General features: G+C 34.0%; 1 protein-coding gene and 1 long non-coding RNA gene across 4 annotated transcripts; one reads left to right on the plus strand and one right to left on the minus strand.

The window, feature by feature from the left end:
* Positions 1-2,177: 2,177 nt before the first annotated feature.
* LOC112096391 lies at positions 2,178-3,365 on the minus strand. The gene has a single exon (XM_024179822.1). The coding sequence runs from the start codon at positions 3,363-3,365 to the stop codon at positions 2,178-2,180; it is 1,188 nt and encodes a 395-aa protein (XP_024035590.1).
* Positions 3,366-12,958: 9,593 nt separating this feature from the next.
* LOC112096246 lies at positions 12,959-15,820 on the plus strand. 3 transcript variants are annotated; one of them, XR_002904357.1, is made up of 4 exons: positions 12,959-13,253; positions 13,601-13,825; positions 14,636-14,701; positions 15,460-15,820. It is a non-coding gene; the product is annotated as an uncharacterized LOC112096246 (long non-coding RNA). The 3 variants fall into 3 exon arrangements; XR_002904356.1 differs by having other exon boundaries at positions 13,638-13,825; XR_002904355.1 differs by lacking the exon at positions 13,601-13,825.
* The last annotated feature ends 2,951 nt before the right edge of the window (positions 15,821-18,771 follow it).

Genomic DNA, 18,771 nt, shown 5'->3' on the forward strand with positions numbered 1-18,771 from the left:
TCCGATTTGAAATTTCAGCTTGTCCATTTCCCTATGGATATCTTGGAGTAGAGAAACTTTTTTTGATACAAAGCTCTTTGCAAAACTCTGAAACTCGTTTCCCGGTAAATTGTGTGCCATTATCAGAAACTAGAATTCTTGGAATTCCAAAATGACATAAAATATTTTTCCATGTAAAGCTTTTAACTTTTTGTTCTCCAATTTTCGACAAAGGTTCAGCTTCTATCCACTTTGTGAAATAATCTGTGGCCAAAATTAAAAACTATTTTTGTCTTGGTGCAGTTGGAAGAGGTCCTACAATATCTAGCCCCCATTGATAAAAGGGCCATGGACTTCTTACTGGATTTAGATCTTCTGGAGGTTGTCTTGGTATCAAGGCAAAACGTTGACATTTATGACATTTCTTCACATATTTTTTGGCGTCTTCATGCATTTTGGGCCAATAATATCCAGCATTTAAAATCTTGTGAGCTAGAGTTCTTCCACCCAAATGGTTGCCACAAATTCCTTCATGCACTTCGGCCATGACGTATCGAGCTTCTTCAGGAGCTAAACATCTTAAATAAATCCCATTATATGATCGTTTGTAAAGATTTCCTCCTGTTATGGCATAACGGGCCGCCCTTTAGCGAATGTTCCTGGCTACCTTTTTATCATCAGGCAAAATTCCACTTTGAATATATTGAAAGATCACATCCTTCCAGCTTGGAGATTCTGTTGATTGATAAACTTTTTCCTCCACTGAATCTAAACTGGGATTTTGTATATAATCTGTTGTGATTGTGCGTTTAAATGAATACCTTACCATTGATCCTAAATTGGCTAGTGCATCTGCATGGCTATTTTCTCCTCGAGGAATTTGTTCAATGGTACATGCTGGAATTTTTATCATCAAGTCACGAACAACTTTCAAATAAGCTGACATACGAGGTTCTTTAGCTGAATAATTTCCATGGATATGATTGACTATTAATCGTAAGTCACAGAAAACAATCATCTTCTTAATTCCCAGACCAATTGCTAACTTTAATCCTGAAATCATGGCTTCATATTCTGCTTCATTGTTTGATGCTTTGAAACCAAATGTGAGAGCTTGTTCAATCATCATTTTGTCTGGAGTAATAACTATTCCTCTCCGACATTATTGCGATTTGAAGATCCATCGACATACAATTTCCAGATAAATCCATCTTCTTCAATCTTCCCGTTGTTTCGCATTTGACTATCCATTGGCGTAAATTCTGCTATGAAATCAGCCAAAATTTGAGCTTTGATTGCTCTTTGGGGTTGGAAACGGTTATCGTATTGCCCCAATTCCACTGCCCACTTTGAGACTCTTTCGGATAAATTTGGATTATACAGAATAGAGCGCAAGGGAAATTCAGTTACCACAATTATAGTGTGGGCTTGAAAGTAGGGTCTTAGCTTCTTTGATGCTACAATTAATGCTAAGATTAACTTCTCGATTTTCATATACCGTGTTTCTGCTGCAATCAAAGCTTTGCTTACATAAAACACTGGTTTTGAATGTTTGTCTCTTCTCGTATCAGAGCTGCACTAACCGCGTTTGCCGATACTGCGAGATAAAGGAATAAGTCTTCCCCTGTATTTGGTTTCGACAATAACGGTGGTGTCATTAAGCATGTCTTAAGTTGAATAAATGCTTCTTCACAGGACTCGGTCCTCTTAAAATCTTTATTTTTCTTCAAAGTCTGAAAGAAAGGTTGACATTTGTCTGATGCTCGAGAAATAAATCTATTCAACGCAGCAATCCTTCTTGTTAGTGCTTGTACTTCCTTTATGGTCCTTGGTGAATTCATTTTCATAATAGCTTGGATCTGATCTGGATTTACTTCAATTCCTCTTTGACTTACCAAATAACCTAAAAATTTTCCCGATTCAACACCAAAAGTGCATTTTTCTGGATTTAATTTCAAGCCATATGTTTGCAATATAGAGAAAGCTTCTCTTAAATCTTTGACGTGGTCAGATCGATTGAGACTTTTTACCAACATATCATCGATGTAGACTTCCATTGTTCTACCAATAAGTGGCTTAAAAATTTTATTGACTAGCCTTTGATAAGTTGCACCTGCATTTTTTAACCCGAAAGGCATCACTTGATAACAATAAGTTCCCCTTTTAGTAATAAATGAAGTCTTCTCTTGATCTAGTTCTTACATCTGGATCTGATTATAACCTGAATAAGCATCCATGAAGCTCATGAGTTGATGACCTACAGTAGAATCCACAAGTGAATCAATTTTCGGAAGGGGAAAACTATCTTTCGGACAAGCTTTGTTCAAGTAAGTGAAATCAATACAGAATCTCCATTTTCCATTCTTCTTCTTAACCAGCACGACATTTGCCAACCATTCTGGATAATGCACTTCTTTGATAAAATCAAGTTTAATCAATTTTTCTATTTCTGATTCTATGACTTGATTGCGTTCTGGGGCAACATTTCTTTTCTTCTGTTTAACAGGCTTCTTACTTGGGTCAATGTTCAAATGATGACAGATGACTTCAGGTTGTACTCCAGTCATATCTTCGGGTTTCCATGCGAAAACATCTCGATTTATTTGAAGAAGATTTAGAAGTTGATCATTTTCATTTGGTTGCAATAGTGAGCCAATTCGAACAAATTCTTGATTATCTGGATTTATCGGAACAATATTTACTTCTTCCACGGCTGGGTTTCTTGTTGATTCCAGTTCTCTGTTTTGTTTACCCATGTCGTTTGACTGTAATTGCCATTTAGCATTTTGTTTAGCCTGATTCTCAAAATCTGAATCTTTTCTCTTAGTTTCTTTTAATGCAAAAACCGCACATGTCCGAGCTGTAACTTGATCTCCTCTAATTTCCTCTGTCCCATAAATTGTCGGATAACCCAAAACTTGATGATAAGTTGAGGGTACTCTCATTTTATGTATCCATTGTCTTCCTAATATTGCATTGTACGGGGAAGTTGCTTTCACAACGAGAAAGTCAGTTAACAGACTGTATGGCTTAGCAATGACTGGAAGTGTGATAACACCATATGAATATGTTACTGTTCCACTGAAACCTATCAATGGTTGTTCAAACGGTCTGATTTTATCTTGCTCTAAGCGCATTTTTTCGACAGTCGCGTCATAGAGTATATTCACCGAACTCCCATTATCAATCAAAATCCTTCTAACGAGACAATTTCCAATTTTAATTGAAATCACCAATGCATCATCATGTGGGGACTGAATCAGTTTAAGGTCTTGGGGCGAGAAACTAACTTCTGATTGTACATCCAATTTGACATATTTCTTTGAGAATTCTTCAGGAGCTTCAATTTCTCTTTTTTTACAATACACCTGTCTTTCTTTGCTCATGTGTACTTCCAAAGGTAAGGGAGCCGTAATAGTATCAACAATTTCTTCAAGAAATTGTTTTGGTTTTGGGGCTGTTTGTCTTCAACTTTTACAAATTCTTTTAATTGACCCTTGGAAATCAATTCTTCAATGTATTTCTTCAAAGCTTTGCAATCTCTTGTATAATGCCCTCAATCCTTATAGAAGGCACAATATTTTGTGATATCTCTGTTTTGGTTCTTGGCCATTGGTGCTGGTCTCTTTAACCATGGTTCATCTTTTATTTGATGCAAAATTTGTCCAATCGGAATTTTCAGTGGTGTGTACTTCTTTGATTGATCTTTTTCTTCTTTCTTCATTTGACTTAAGGAATCCGTCCATCGGTTTTCTGAAAACCTTTGCTCCCGATTATTGGTTTTGTTAAATTTTGATGCAAGACTCTTCTTTTCTTCTTCTAGAGTTACATACTTTTGTGCCCGAATTAATAGATCCCACATACAATTTGGTTTATTTTTTACCAAAGATTCAAAAAGCGGGTGATTTGATGGAAGTCCGCGCTTAAAAGCCACTATTGCCAGCTGGTCATCACAGTTTTCAACCTTGGCAGATTCTAATCTAAACCTTCGGATATAATCTTTCAATGTCTCTGCATGTCCTATTTGTACTGTAAACAAATAATCTGATCCTTTCTTCATGTCTCGATAGGTTGAATATTGCGCTATAAAGGCTGAACATATCTCCGCAAATGAGTGTATCGAACTTGAGGTAAGTTGTGGTACCAATTTAATGCTGAACCGTCAAGACTGGAGGGGAAGATACGGCACATCAAAGCATCGGGATGCTCATATAAAGCCATTGTCTGCCTGTAATGTCTGACATGGTTGATCGGATCCGACGTCCCATTATAAACTTGAATCTTGGCGCAACGAATTTTCTTGGAAGTTGTATTCCCAAAATTTTTTGGCTAAGAGGGGAATTCGCAGCCTGCAATATCTCATCTTCAAGTCGTAGCATTTCCGAATTGTTGATGCGCTTTACTTTTTTCATCTTCTGTTCTATTAATTTCTCAATATACTTGGAAGAGAGTTTGTTATTCTGCGATGTCTCGGAACTCGATGATGATGACTCATCGCTTTCCGTTGTTGAAGTTGAAATCGGAGATTTGTTTCGACGATTTTGGATTTTCCTTTTCAAGTTCTTCGATGGATTTTCCTGAGTTAATTTTATTTGTTTTCCCTTTGTCAACTCCATCGGATGGGTTACTGATCTTCCATCTGTTCGTTGCAACTTGGCAGGCTCTTCTCGACTTAATTGATTCAACTGTGTCCGAATTTCTTTCATTTGTTGCTCCAGAGTTTCCGTAAGATGCTATTTTAACGAAGTTTCAATATGGATTAAACTCTGATTTTGGAGTGATAACTGTTCTTTGGATGAATCAACCCGAGTTTCTTCCTGGAGAGCTTCTGTCCCGTGTTCCTCTGGGAGTATTGGGTCTCGCGAGGGTTCTGTCATAGTAATTCTTATATCGTGAAAGTTTAAATTTGTGTAAGCTCTGAGAATTGTGCCTTGAGCTTGCTTGAGTTCGACTCTCAACGAAAGCACCAATTGTTGTTGCAAACAAATAAGCTCTGTTTTTTTTTGTTGTTATTTCCACTCTCTGTTTCGGCTTTTCATTGGTTCATTGTCTTCGGTTTCTTTTTTAGTTTTTGGCTGCTTCTTTTTCTTCTAGGTTGCTCGACTTTGAGGCTTCTTTGTAGTTCTATCTCGCGTAGTCTTCCTTTTTCCTCTTGGTCCTGCTCTGTTCTTGTTCTTTAATTCCATTGCTGCCTTGGTTTTCTTGGATTTAATTCTTGTTGCTGCTCTTGCCTGTTATTTGTCGTTGCTGCAAATTGTCTCTCCCCTTTTGCCTTCCTTCGTTGCCTTTTTTATAGATAATTTTATGCTTATCTATTACAAGTGTCAATATAAGTTACACATGCCCTACACTTTGACTCTCCAGCTCACTTGACTTATGTTTTATTGTCCAACACCTGGCTACTCCGCCTTTATACTAGGGGTGGGCAAAATCGGGTTCGGGTCGGGTTCGGGTCAACCCGATCGAGTTTCGGGTTATTCGGGTTGTGCAAACATTGATCCGAATATAACCCGAACTTACAACCCGACCCGATCCGATCCGATATATATTCGGATCGGTTCGGATCGGGTCAAAAATCGGGTTGAATTCGGATTGAATCGGTTCGAATTAAAAATGGATCATATTAAATTCGAGTCAAATTAAACCAATTCGGGTTGATGAAAACGGGTCAATTCAAAACATATATACCAATACACCATGAAAGCTTCAAAATTCAAAACACATAAGGGACTAAGGGAGAAACTCGGGTCGGGTTGGAGCTTGAGCCTTGGAGTAGCAGATCGGCGGCTGGGTTTTCGGCAGCAGATCGGTGGGCGTGCAGCAGTAGCTTGCGCACGGCTAGACGCGCAGCAGTTTCCTCGCGATGGCTAGACGCAGCACGGCGGCAGCAGATCGTGGACGCAGCACGGCGGCAGCAGATCGTGGACGCAGCAGTAGATGGCTGGACGCAAGACGGCAGCAACATGACAACAGCACGACAACAGCAGATCGCTGACGCAGCAGCAGATGGCCGGACTCGCAACACGGCAGCAGCAGATTGCGGGAAGGAGAGAATGTTTTCTTGCTTCTTGAGGGTGGGTTCACGGGTTGGGTGTTGTGATTTTTTTACTCCATACAATATTTACAATAAAGTAACAGGAACTCAAATCAATTCCCAAACATAAATCAGTTCTCAAATAAAAGGGACAACAAAAACCACAAAGAATATGTAATAAAGAACATTTGTTGAATTGAAGGCAGTACTGACATGACATATTTTGCTCTTATACTCTATAGCATAGCCCTAATCATGCTCTGCAATTAACCATCTTTACCGAGTTGTTGCCCGATGACCACGGAGTAAGATAAACTAAGCTTAAGGAAGGAAGCTTCTTGAATTGATAAAGCCCTTTGATGTCCCCTATGGGAGCCTTCTCCTTAAACAACTCTCTATAATACACACAAAAACCCATAATACTCCTCCAAGTAGAAAGAGTGTAAAGAACAAGAGGGATGTTAAGAACGATGAGTAGCTTCTTAACAAAAAGTTGAAGAGGAAAACTGAGGCTAAATAGGAGCAGGTCGATATAAAAGGGAAGGTCGGATGAGGGGAATATGGTCTCTCATCTTCACAGGGATTCTGAGTCTAACCATTGAGGGGAAGATGAGAAATTATCAGCGGAGTTAGAGGGGGAACCTAGGCTATTTGAAGAGGGACACTCTTCCTTTTAAAGTTGGGACCACCCTTTAGGAGCTTTACTTTTCTTTTTTGGCTTTGTGGAGCGTAGTCTTCTATGTGAGTCAAAGGTAGTTTTACTATCCTTTTCGGAGCCTTTTACGAGATCATCCCTAGACTCTCTCTCATTTTCATCCTCATAAGATTCCTTAGAACTATCTTTCTCACTTTCACCACTAAGAGTAGGTAAATGAAATTACCTAGGGGCTATCCAAAACCTTGAAAACTCGCCGCTATCTCTATTGGAATCATCACTATCCTCCAAAAACATACCACTAGCATTTCTCTTCATATCTAATGCAAAATTATCAAACAACAAACTCAACACAACCAACCAAACCACTAGTAAAGAAAAAACAAAGATAAAAAAGGGGGGAGGGAAGGAAACCAAACTTGAGATTAGGTCGTTAATAACAAAGTTGCAGCAACTAGGGGATGAACAATAAGCCTTACAACCGAGATGGCTTTCGTTAAAACATGTGGCCAATAAATGAAGTAAACCCCCCAAAGAGGAAAGAGAAAGAACAACTTTGAAATGTCGAGGATGAACTAAAGTTTTAAGGGAGAAAATTGATAAAATTTGGAAACAAAGTGAAGAAAAGGGAAATGATCATTTTTCTAAAGAAAATCATGTGGCAGAAGGAGTACAACCATGTGTTGGGTGGAGATTTCCTCTTCTGCCGTTTTCTTTTGATCTAACGGTTGGGAGAAATGGCCACTGAATAAATCGTTAGAGGAACATGAAGAAACGGGAAACATTGTAGGTTATAGATCAAATCCAAACACTAGGGATTTACCACCTGTTAGCATGTTAGAAGAAGTGTAACTGGAGGCAGCAAAACGAGTGTGAGAGGAGCAATGAGGGAATGCCATAGGGTGTCACTAAGGATGGCAAAATGTCGGGTCGGGCTCGGGCTTGGCCAAGCCCTACCCGACCCGATCAAAAAAAATTTAAAGCCCAACCCTAAAAAAGTCCGAACACTATTTAGTTAAGGTTGGGTCGAGCCCGGTCCGAATCGGGCCAACATCGGGTCGAGCCCAACCCGACCCTACCGAAATAATTAACCCCAAAATTTCATTCTCATTTTCCACCACCATTTCAACTAATTCGGCAATTACTCAACCATTTCAAACACAATCTAATCCACTTTCCACAACTATTTCAACCCCACACACAAATCAATTCCAAAATCCAACATGAAAAACACACAATGTAATAAAATTAAAAACACACAATGTAATTTCACAACTATTTTACCCATACACAATTTAATTCAAGAACCCAACATAAAAAATAAAAAACTTATGTCTTATATAAATAAAAATACAATGCAATTAAATTAAAAACACACAATATAATTTCACAACCATTTTAGTCATACACAATTCAATTCAACAACACAACATAAAAAAAAACACAATTCAATTCAACAACACAACATAAAAAAAAAAAAAACTCATGTCTTATACAAATAAAAATACATTGCAATTAAATTAAAAACACACAATGTGTGATGTGTGTGATGTTGTGTGCGTGTGTTAACTTGTGTTAGTTTTTTTTTTTTTAAATAGGGTCGGGTCGGGTCGGGCGGGCATTAAGCCCTACCCTAACCCTAAATTTGTTCGGGCCTTAAAATTTTGGCCCTAACCCGACCCTAAACTTAAAAATTCGGGCCAAAACCCTAAATATTAGGGTCGAATCAATCGGGCCAAAAATCAGATCGGGCTAAATTGCCAAGCCTAAGTGTAACGCTAGTTCAATTAAAACCCACTAAGCCTACTCTCAAAATTCAAACGAAAGGCCCATGTGGGCCATGGCTTCAAGTGGGAAAAGTGATGGGAAATTTTCAATAACACCCCCAATGTTTGTTAAAATTTTAAAGTTACTCAAAAAACCAGACCCATCGGGCCTGTTTGGTATTGTTTTTGAATCTGTATTTTCGGAGAATAAAAACGAAAATGAAAATGGTGTTTTTGCAGTTGCTGTATTTCGAATTTAAATATGCGTCTGGTATCATTTTCTGTATCCTATATTTTAAAACTAAAAACAGTAATATGCGTTTGGTAGACACAGTTGAAAATGATAAAAACAGAGAATATGCGTTTGGTAATGCTTTTTTCAAAAACAGTTTTTACTAATCATTTACATTATATTTATAGTCATAAAATAATTATTTAGCTAATACACACAAATACAACAAAATAATTTAACCAAATTTAATATAAAAAATTATATGATAATAAAGTTTAAGAATTAACATTAATTAAAAAAATTTTGACATTGTCATTGTTTTTACACCATATAATTAAGATATATATTACAACACATGATTTAAACAAAATAATTATAAAAAAATACATGATACACATTATGCATTACGTATGTAATCATGCCACATAAAAGCTGCAATTCCATCTCTTGTAGCATTCATCTCTGCAACACTTGCTGGAGATAAATCAATATTAGTAAGTGGCCTACTAGTGTCTCCTTCATCGTTGGTAACCAAATCTTGCACATCAAAGTCCCCAAATAACCTATCACTTGCATTTTCTCGTCGAATAAAATTATGCAAAGCGCAACATGCAATTGGAATTAGACGTTGCTTACGTAAACTATAATTATGCATGTCCCTTAAAATTGAAAATCGCGCTTTTAAAACACCAAAGCATCGCTCAATTACTTTACTCTCGATGTTTTTTGCACAACCTATTAAACTTGGATTTAAGTTGCCCTACATTGAATCTTTTTTGGCATTGTTCTAACAACTCATCACTTATAGTGTTCCAAATTTTCTTAGTGAAAGTTGATGTTTGTAAATCACCCTTTTTAACATGGTCATGTACAATACGAATAAAAACGGTTTCAGTCCGGCTAGACCAATCAGCCTTATCCTCAACATCAACATCATGTGAATCCATATCTTGAAAAATTAGAAAAAATAACACATATCAAATAATGATCAAATTCAACATAACATATACATATTTCAGCAACATGTCATACATTAAAAGCTGAATGGTACCCGAAAAAATAAAAAATAAAACATATATCAAATATTAATCAAATTAAAAACACTGCTATTAAATTTTAAGATATAAACCATACAATTTTCAATACATGCTATTAATCCCCCACTCAATTTCAGTAATGTAATCAGCATAAAGGTTGCATTGCTATGACTTTTTGCATTAATATTGATAACTAAAAGCCTTAACTTGCTTTTTGAACTTGGTTATTTGTTACTCAATGCAGACAGCTTACAACTTGAAGATTTGGGAATCATTTACCACGGAAATACCCACCCATGTATTTGGTATGCTAGTGTAGTGTTTTTGGGAACAATTTTTAGTTAATTGAAGTTCATTTTAAATAAGAGCCATGAGTTTTTTATTTTTTCTAACAATTGCGAAATTATATTACCATAGCATTTTGAGTAATCATTGCATGTCAATTATGAATTATTTATTTTATTTCCCAAAAAAACTCCCCCATGTTCTAACTTCGGTCTCCCGAGTCCCGACCGCAAAAACATAATCCATTTTTGTAGATATAATTTAGTTCTTCAAATTTTCGTAATATAATTTGTGAAATCACCAGAATTTGATAGCATTGTCATAAGTCATAACCCTTTATAATTCTTTAATTTTATTCTAAATATTTAATCTACCATCTCACGTAACCTCATATTTTAATTAGGTTGGGTGTGGGATTAACATAAGCCCAACAACTTTATATAGAAACAAAAAATCAATCTTGATCATCAAAGCTTAAGAAGAACACGTGAAGTAAACAAAATTCCTAAGGAAACAAAAACCCTGAATCTATTTAATTCAAATATTTTAAATAAACCAAATCAGCATAAAGGAATTCCCACAAGAAATTGTTTGTTTTACTAGATTTAATCTCTAAAATAAATGAGGAAAAATTTCATCACATAAATAAATAATTTGTCACTACATATGAACAACCTCAGAAATTTCCAGAATTAAAAATCACTCAAATCATCTCTAAAAAAATTTAGCTCATAAACAAAATAAATACCGGCAAGTGACAGATCTGGGAGAGCAACAATGGTTGGACAAGTGCAGATCCGAGTGAGCAACAACAAAGTAGCAGTAGACGAAGATCCGAGAGAGCAAGTGTAGATCCGAGAGAGCAAAGGCGAAGTAGCAGCGGTTACGGCGGAGAAAGAGCAGCGGCAGTGGCTAGCACACCAAGAGCGACCAAGAGAGAGATTTGCTGCAACTGGATTGAGAAAATGGAGGGGAAAGAGGGCTGCAGTGAACTGGATTGAGAGTGAGGGCTGCAGTGAAGAGAAAAGTGAGGGCTGAAGAGGGTCACGATTTTTTTGTTGTTTTTTAATTCATTTTTAAGTTTAGTTTGTAAAATTTAGAGAACATGTTTAAGTTGTTTTCAGTTGTATAGTTATAATAATAAATCCGGATTTTGTGTTTTGTAATTTATTTTGTAAAACAAAACCACCAAACATGTTTTATGTGTGTATTATAAAAATGAAAACGAAAACAAGCCTTGCAAAACGGTACCAAACGGGGCCTTCAATTTTCTCCATATTCAGAATTCAGAAACAGCCTTGCCACATGTCAGCATTCGACAATTTCTTCTTAGAGTTTCTTGTGATCTATTTTTTTTTTTCAACACAAAAAAACTAAGGGATCTTGTTTGGAGGAATTGTGGGTACAAATGTGGACCAATAGTGTGATGACACATACAAAATGAGTCAAACAAGTAAAGTCAAGATTGTTTGATCAAAGCATCAAGATAGCTCAAGGAAAGTTGGGAGATAAACTCCTTAAAGGGAAGAACAACCCAGGCAAAACACGTAATATTGAGGGGCATAATCGGAACCCAAATTCTTGGTGGTTGAAAACGCGCGTGAATGGTGCAAGCAATCATTTGTAAAATCAAAATATCCCTCATTTTGTTGAATACAAGAAACTAATAAAATGACAGATTCTTAAGGGACACGGCTACCATGCAGCGCATAAAATCCCTGTATGGTGCAGGGGCTGCCTTTGAGCCGTTGGATTCAGCTTGTTTGAATCCAAGGGTTGTAGTTTTAATTAAAAAAAAGAGAAAAAATGAATAAAAGCAGAAAAAAATAAGGCAACCAGTTAAAGGGGGTAGCTACAGTACATAAAAAATTACCGCTGGATTGAATAGAGTGGATCCAATGGTTGAGATTTGTTTAATTATTAAATGATTAAAAAACTTTGAAAGAACAAATCTATAAATAGGGATGTCAAAAATTCCCACGGGGATGGGTATTTTTGGGGATTTTTTTTATTCGGGGAGGGTATGGAGATAATTTTATACCCAATTTTTTATTCGGGAAGGGGATGGAGAAATTTTTTTACTCAATTTCTTATTCGGGGAGGGGACGGGAATGAGGTGGAATCCACATCCCCTACCCATTTCCCCATTTTAATTTTTAATTTTTTAAAATTACTAGTAAATAAATAATAAAATTTAAATTATAAAATTATAAATATTGGTAAAAATAAAAAATATCGAAATATTTATATTATTAAACTTTTAGGTCTAATTAACTAATTAAAGTCCTAAATTTTTATTTAGGACATTAAAAAGATCGAATAGATTCTATTAGCTAAATATTTTTTTTTATTTTAATATTCTTTAAATATTTTAAACTTAAATCTATTTTTTATTTATTTTTAGGTGTTATAATTACCCACAGCGAATCACAATTTTAATATCTAATCTAATCTAATCTAATCTAATCTAATATTTACTTTTGATTTGCTCCAATTTAACTATTGTGTTGTAAAAGGAATAGTCCACATTTATAAAGTGCCCACGCCACCATTGAAAAAGTTAATTTTGAATCTAAATTCGATTTTATTTGTAACAATTTTGTATTAAACTATTAATTTGTTTATGATAGTTTGTAAAAGAAGTTTATATTCTTTACATGTTGCGTTACTTACTAATTTAATATATGTGACTTTTGTAATGATATTAATATAAGATATATTTCGAACTTTACTTTTATTTGAATTTTTTATTTTAATATGATTAACTCAAAAATAAAAAAATGTATTAATTATTCGGAGATCGAGGATCCTCGGAGATCCCCTGTTATTATTCGAAGAAGAGATAAAAATTCTCTCAAGTAATTCTTACGAGAACAAAAAAAAGACATAGACATACATAAAATATCAGGGATAAATACGAAGAGATCGGTCACCTCCCCTCCCCATTGCCATCCCTACCTATAAAATTGAAATAAACAAAAAAAAAAAAACCCCACCACTCACTCACTTACCTCACGCACGCCAAACTCCTCACCACTCCCTCACCACACGCCTCATCACGGCCATCAACGGCGACGACTGAAGGAGTTCCTAGGCAACGATCAACGGCGGCACAAGGACGGGCTGATCTCCACCGTCGGCAACGATCAACGAAGGCAGAAGGACGGGCTGATCTTCTTCGTTGACAAGGATCAACGGCGGCACAAGCACAACGCCCTCAGCCCCTTCAGGAATACATGCAACAGTTTATAAAATTTTGTTTCCCGTAAGTACTGTGATGGGTTTTGTTTGGTTTGTGAGAAAAGTGAGGAAATTTTAAGAAAAAATGTTTTTTGTTTTTAGGGTTTATGTTGGTTTTGATGATGAGTACAAGTTTGTTTGGTTGCTGAGAAAGTGAAGATAAGAAAAAAAAAAGTTTTCTGTAGTTTTAGATTTTGATTTTCAGGAAAAACTAATTAAAATTTCTAATTTTTAGGACAGCTTTTATTTTCTCTTGATCCCAGTAATGAAAGTAGTTGCTATTTTAAATTCATTTAAAATTATTTTCCTGCCTTTATACGACTTCTTTTTTTTGGAAAAAAAAGGGGTCAATGATTTGGCTTTTATTTGCAGTGAATTTGGTGTGTGTTGTTAATTTTGTGGCGCATAGGTTGTTGTGGCATATGCAATTAGGCATGTGGCTGCTGCAGTGAGTATGGCCAAGGTTGCAATTTCAGTGTTTTGGTTTCAACGCTTCTTCTGGATCAGACATTTCTTTTGCCAGTTTATATGTCCCTTGTTCCAATGATTTTGGTTGTGCTCTTACTGCTGTGACCAAGCTAAAGTTAAACATGACTGGTAATCAGAATTTTCCTTTATTTCTGGAAACTGAAGCAGCAGTGTATATGATATATTGTTATCTAGTAAACTTGGTATCAATGATTCTTGTATAATTCTTTGTTCCTTGCTTTCAATTAGAGATGTGAACTAAATTATTAATTTGGGAACCATTTATCGTTTTTTTCCCCTTTTTATTTGATTCTTTAGTTTTGTTTGTTGGTTTCCACAAAACCTTTTTATTTCCTCAATTTTGCCATCTTTCTTTGCATGAGCTGCATATGATCATTTGAGTAAAATTATAATAACATTTTTTAATGCGAACTTTTTATTGTTCATAAGTAATATGTATATTGGAATGGGAACTAGGAATAGTGTGTTTAAAGTCCTGAACTGTTTTTGCCATTTTGATTTTGATGTAAAGTAATTTTCATAGTTTTAAGGGAATAGATTTAGGTTAATATTGATTGTAACTAGATAAGTCCTTTTATGTAATAAGTTTGGAGCATTGGTTTTGTAAATTCAATGTAATGGCTTAAAAAAGGCTATTAAATTGGCTTAGGTTGCCACGAGCTATAACTAAATCAGAAACATAATACATTTTACTTCTACAAAATTAGTTCATTCTTGGTATGGAGGATTAAAATTTGTACAATGATAAATAAAATCAATGTTGTCCTTATCTAATACACGCTTTGATTTAGAAATAGCATATTACAACATGCATGTTAACTGTTCGATAAAATGCCTATTAAAATTCTCAGACCTATTTCAAGCTCAAGTATTGCATGTCCCTTAAGATAATGACATTTTCATTGTTTTATATTGCAGATTTGAGATTTTTTGGGTGCCTATATAACAAGTTAACAATGGCGGCTTAATAGTTTAAAAGGGAAGGTAATCTCTCTTCATATCTTCTCGAGGATTCTTCTTTATGTATTTCAATTATGTCTTACATATGTATTAAATAGAGGTTTTGATTAAAAGCTTTTTGTTTTCAAAATTAAATTTCTTATTAAGGGGTTGATTTTTAGCTAAATTGTGATTGCTTGCTGAGAAATTGGATTGTGTCATGAGATTTTGTACTCTATTGGTTTATTTTTTTGAGTTGTTTGGATTCTGATTGAGTGGAATTTGCCATAAATTTGTCAATATTATGCCATGTACTGAAATGATGTAAAGCATGAGCTTCAAAGTTTACTCTATTTTTTTAATTTTTAATTGCTTATTTATTAATTGCATAATTTGTTTTCAAATGAGCTTATGTTTATTAGAAAAAAAAAGGGCCAGATTGTTTTTGAGTATAAATGTGAAGTGATGCCCAAATTTTGGAATAAGTTTGTGAAGAATCTGGAGTTGAGAGTTAAAGACAAGTGGATAAAAAATGATGTCTTGAAAAGGTCACTTAGTGTTTTTGTTATAGTGACTTATCTTTGAGTTGTTTTATTGCAAATACTGAATACTAGAGTTCTTGGAGCGATTATGATGATGCAAGTATCTAATAGATGGTTGAACATTCTTTGGTCAATATAAATTCACTTTAGCATGACTTAAGGCTAAAAGAAATGATAAAAAATTGGTGATTATGATGATTTAAGTATCTAATAAATAGTTGAATACAATCATTAAATGGAAAATTGCTCTATTTTCTCCAGGGGTAAAGGTTTCCAATAACTCAGCAAACCCATTTCTCTATTTGTGCTTTTCTTTGGAGCTCTCCTTGGACAGGACTCGATAACTATTGCAAAACTTGCTGCTGTTTTTATAAGCATGGATGGTGTTGCCATGACGACAATTGGAAAAACTTGGGCAGTGGATGAATTTCTTAGTGCCTCTGAAGAAGATAAATATGTTGTTAATAAGTTGTGCTGAGCTTTTACTTTAAAACTACTTACCTTTCTTCCTCTTTTTATTTGCCGTAAATTTATGCAATATATCAATCTACTTTTTTCCGGAGATGGTACTTGTAATAAGATTGTATGATGCACTTAGTGTAATGTACTAGATTTTGGTGGATTTTTATAATATGTAGAAACTATTATGTTTGATATAGGAATAGTTAATTTGATTTATTTTCATTAAATTGTGTTTCCTATAATTACTAAAAAAATAAATTGATTAAATTGATTTAGCGGATGGGAAAATAAGCCTATAAATTTGTGTGGGAATTAATAGAATTAAAAATGGTTGCAAGGTTATTTATAGTGGAGATTTTGGCTATAAAAAGCGCCAGTAGAATATAAGAGCTCTTCCGAATTTATTTGTGAGGCCACTTATTGCAACCATTAGTATTTTACTCATTTTTAGTTTTTTTTATCAAACTTAATAGTTAAGTCATATTTTGCTTTAGCACACTTATTTCTTCACTTTAATGGTTCACTTTCACAAATTTCATTCAAATGTGAAAATTTTCAATTTCCACTACAACTTAGTTGAAAGTCATTCATTGGGTTTAGTACTTTTTCAAGTCTTAATCAACAAATTGAAGGCATACATTGCTTAATTAGAATTTCAATAATAATTACAAAAATTAAAATAATTAGGATTATTGATATAATAATTAACAACCAAAAACTAAATATTTATATATTCAATAATACTTTTCTTTAATAAAAAGCGAGTGTTATATTTTAAAGATTAAAATTAAATATATAACACACTAAGAGGCTTTAATAGTTCTCCAACCAAATGAAAGATTTAAAACATTTAAAAGTAAATTCGGATTGGAATATTATTATTTTGTTGGTTACCTTTATTCATAATACAAATACTTCGAAAGTGATTATATTTATAAAAAAATTAGAAGAAAAATGTTAACAAAAAATATTATTGAATGTCTAAAACGAACACTTGTAGTCTAAGGTATGACCATTGAAAGATTAATATCGGTGCACGAAATTCAAGTGAAACGGTTAGATTTAAGACTAAATAAATAGTATTCGTACAATGAGTGTTGTTAAATCCCTTAATATTCTTCTAATGCTTATGTTAAAGTCACTTTACAAAATGGTGGATTAAAAATATTTGGGTGTTTGGAAAATAATTATCTACAACATTGAATAGTAAATTTTAAACACATTACTTAAAATATGTAACAATGAGTACCTCCGTAACAATGAATATAAACATCAAATATGAAACTCCGAATTTGAAACATAAAACATGAACCATAAACATGAAACAGGGGCAAAATGGAAAAATTTTAAGGTATTTAAAAATTATTACATAAAACATTGAACAATAAATATGAAACACGTTACTTAAAATATGCAACAACAAATATAAAATATGAGTACCTCTGTAACAGTGAACATGAAACATAAAATATGAAACATAGAACAGCAAACATGAAACACAGAACGTAAACATGAAACACAGAACGTAAACATGAAACGGGGTCAAAAAAGAAAAATTTCAGGGTATTTAAAAAATTATTACATGAAACATTGTACAACCAACGTTAAACAGATCACTTAAAATATGCAATAACGAACATAAAATATAAGTACCTTCATAACATGGACCATGAAACATAAAATATGAAACATAGGACAACAAACATGAAACATAGAACGTAAACATGAAACGAGGGCAAAAAAGAAAAATTTCGGGGTATTTGAAAAATCAGTACATGAAATATTGCACAACTAACATGAAACAGATCACTTAAAATATGCAACAACGAACATAAAATATGAGTACCTCCGTAACAATGAACATGAAACATAGAACAACAAACATGAAACATAGAACGTAAACATGAAACATGGGCCAAAAAGAAAAATTTCGGGGTATTTGAAAAATTAGTATATGAAACATTGCACAACCAACATGAAACAGATCACTTAAAATATGCAACAACAAACATAAAATATGAGTCCCTCTGTAACAGTGAATATGAAACATAAAACATGAAATATAAAACATCAAACATGAAACATAGAACGTAAACATGAAATGGGGGCAAAAAAGAAAAATTTTGGGATATTTAAAAAATCAGTACATGAAACATTGCACAACTAACATGCAACAGATCACTTAAAATATGCTATAACGAACATAAAATATGAGTACCTCTCTAACAGTCAACATAAAATATAAAACATGAAACATAGAACAGCAAACATGAAACTTGAACGTAAACATGAAATGGGGGCAAAAAAGAAAAATTTCGGGGTATTTGAAAAATCAGTACATGAAACATTGCACAACCAACATAAAACATATCACTTAAAATATGCAACAACAAACATAAAATATAAGTACCTCCGTAATAGTGAAAATAAAACATAAAATATGAAACATAGAATATCAAACATGAAACTTGAACGTAAACATGAAACGGGGGAAAAAAATAAAAATCTTGTGGTATTTGGAAAATCAGTACATGAAGCATAAAACATAAAATATGAAACTTAAAATGTTAAACATGAGATAAATTTCGTAGAAAATGAATAAAACTTTTGTCTTTTTGTTAACACACATTTTATTTTATTTTTAAAAATATTTATAATAAAAAATATTTTTTCCATTTTTACTTTACTGGTCCTTTTCTACTTCTTCTTATTATTATTTTTTAAATATTATTCGTTTTAAATATTTTTTATTTTAATTTTTTAAATAAAAAATACATTTTAATGGCAGCAACCGATTGGAAAACCGGTTGCTGCCAGTCATAAAAGTTGTTTGGCTGCCAGATGGCAGCCAAACAACAAAGGGGTCAATAAATTGAGGAAAATTTACAAAAATAGCCATAAAAATTAGGCATTTTTCAACTTTAACCCCTCAAAGTTTTTTCTTTCAACATTAGCCAAAATCACCAAATTGTGGACGAAATTACCCTCCTCATTCTCACGTTTCCCTCAAGCAAATTCCTCCCCCTCTCACCAAAATCTCATAACCGGAAGTTGTATAGATCGTCGGCGGCGGCGTAGATCGGCAGCGGAGGAAGTTGTCGGCAGCTGAAA

The sequence above is a fragment of the Citrus clementina genome, unplaced genomic scaffold (assembly GCF_000493195.1).
Source record: "Citrus clementina cultivar Clemenules unplaced genomic scaffold, Citrus_clementina_v1.0 scaffold_8, whole genome shotgun sequence".
NCBI lineage: Eukaryota > Viridiplantae > Streptophyta > Magnoliopsida > Sapindales > Rutaceae > Citrus > Citrus x clementina.

Excerpts from the sequence above, each read along its gene's own strand:
- LOC112096391 (XM_024179822.1), bottom strand. The coding sequence starts at position 3,365 with ATGAGCAAAGAAAGACAGGTGTATTGTAAAAAAAGAGAAATTGAAGCT.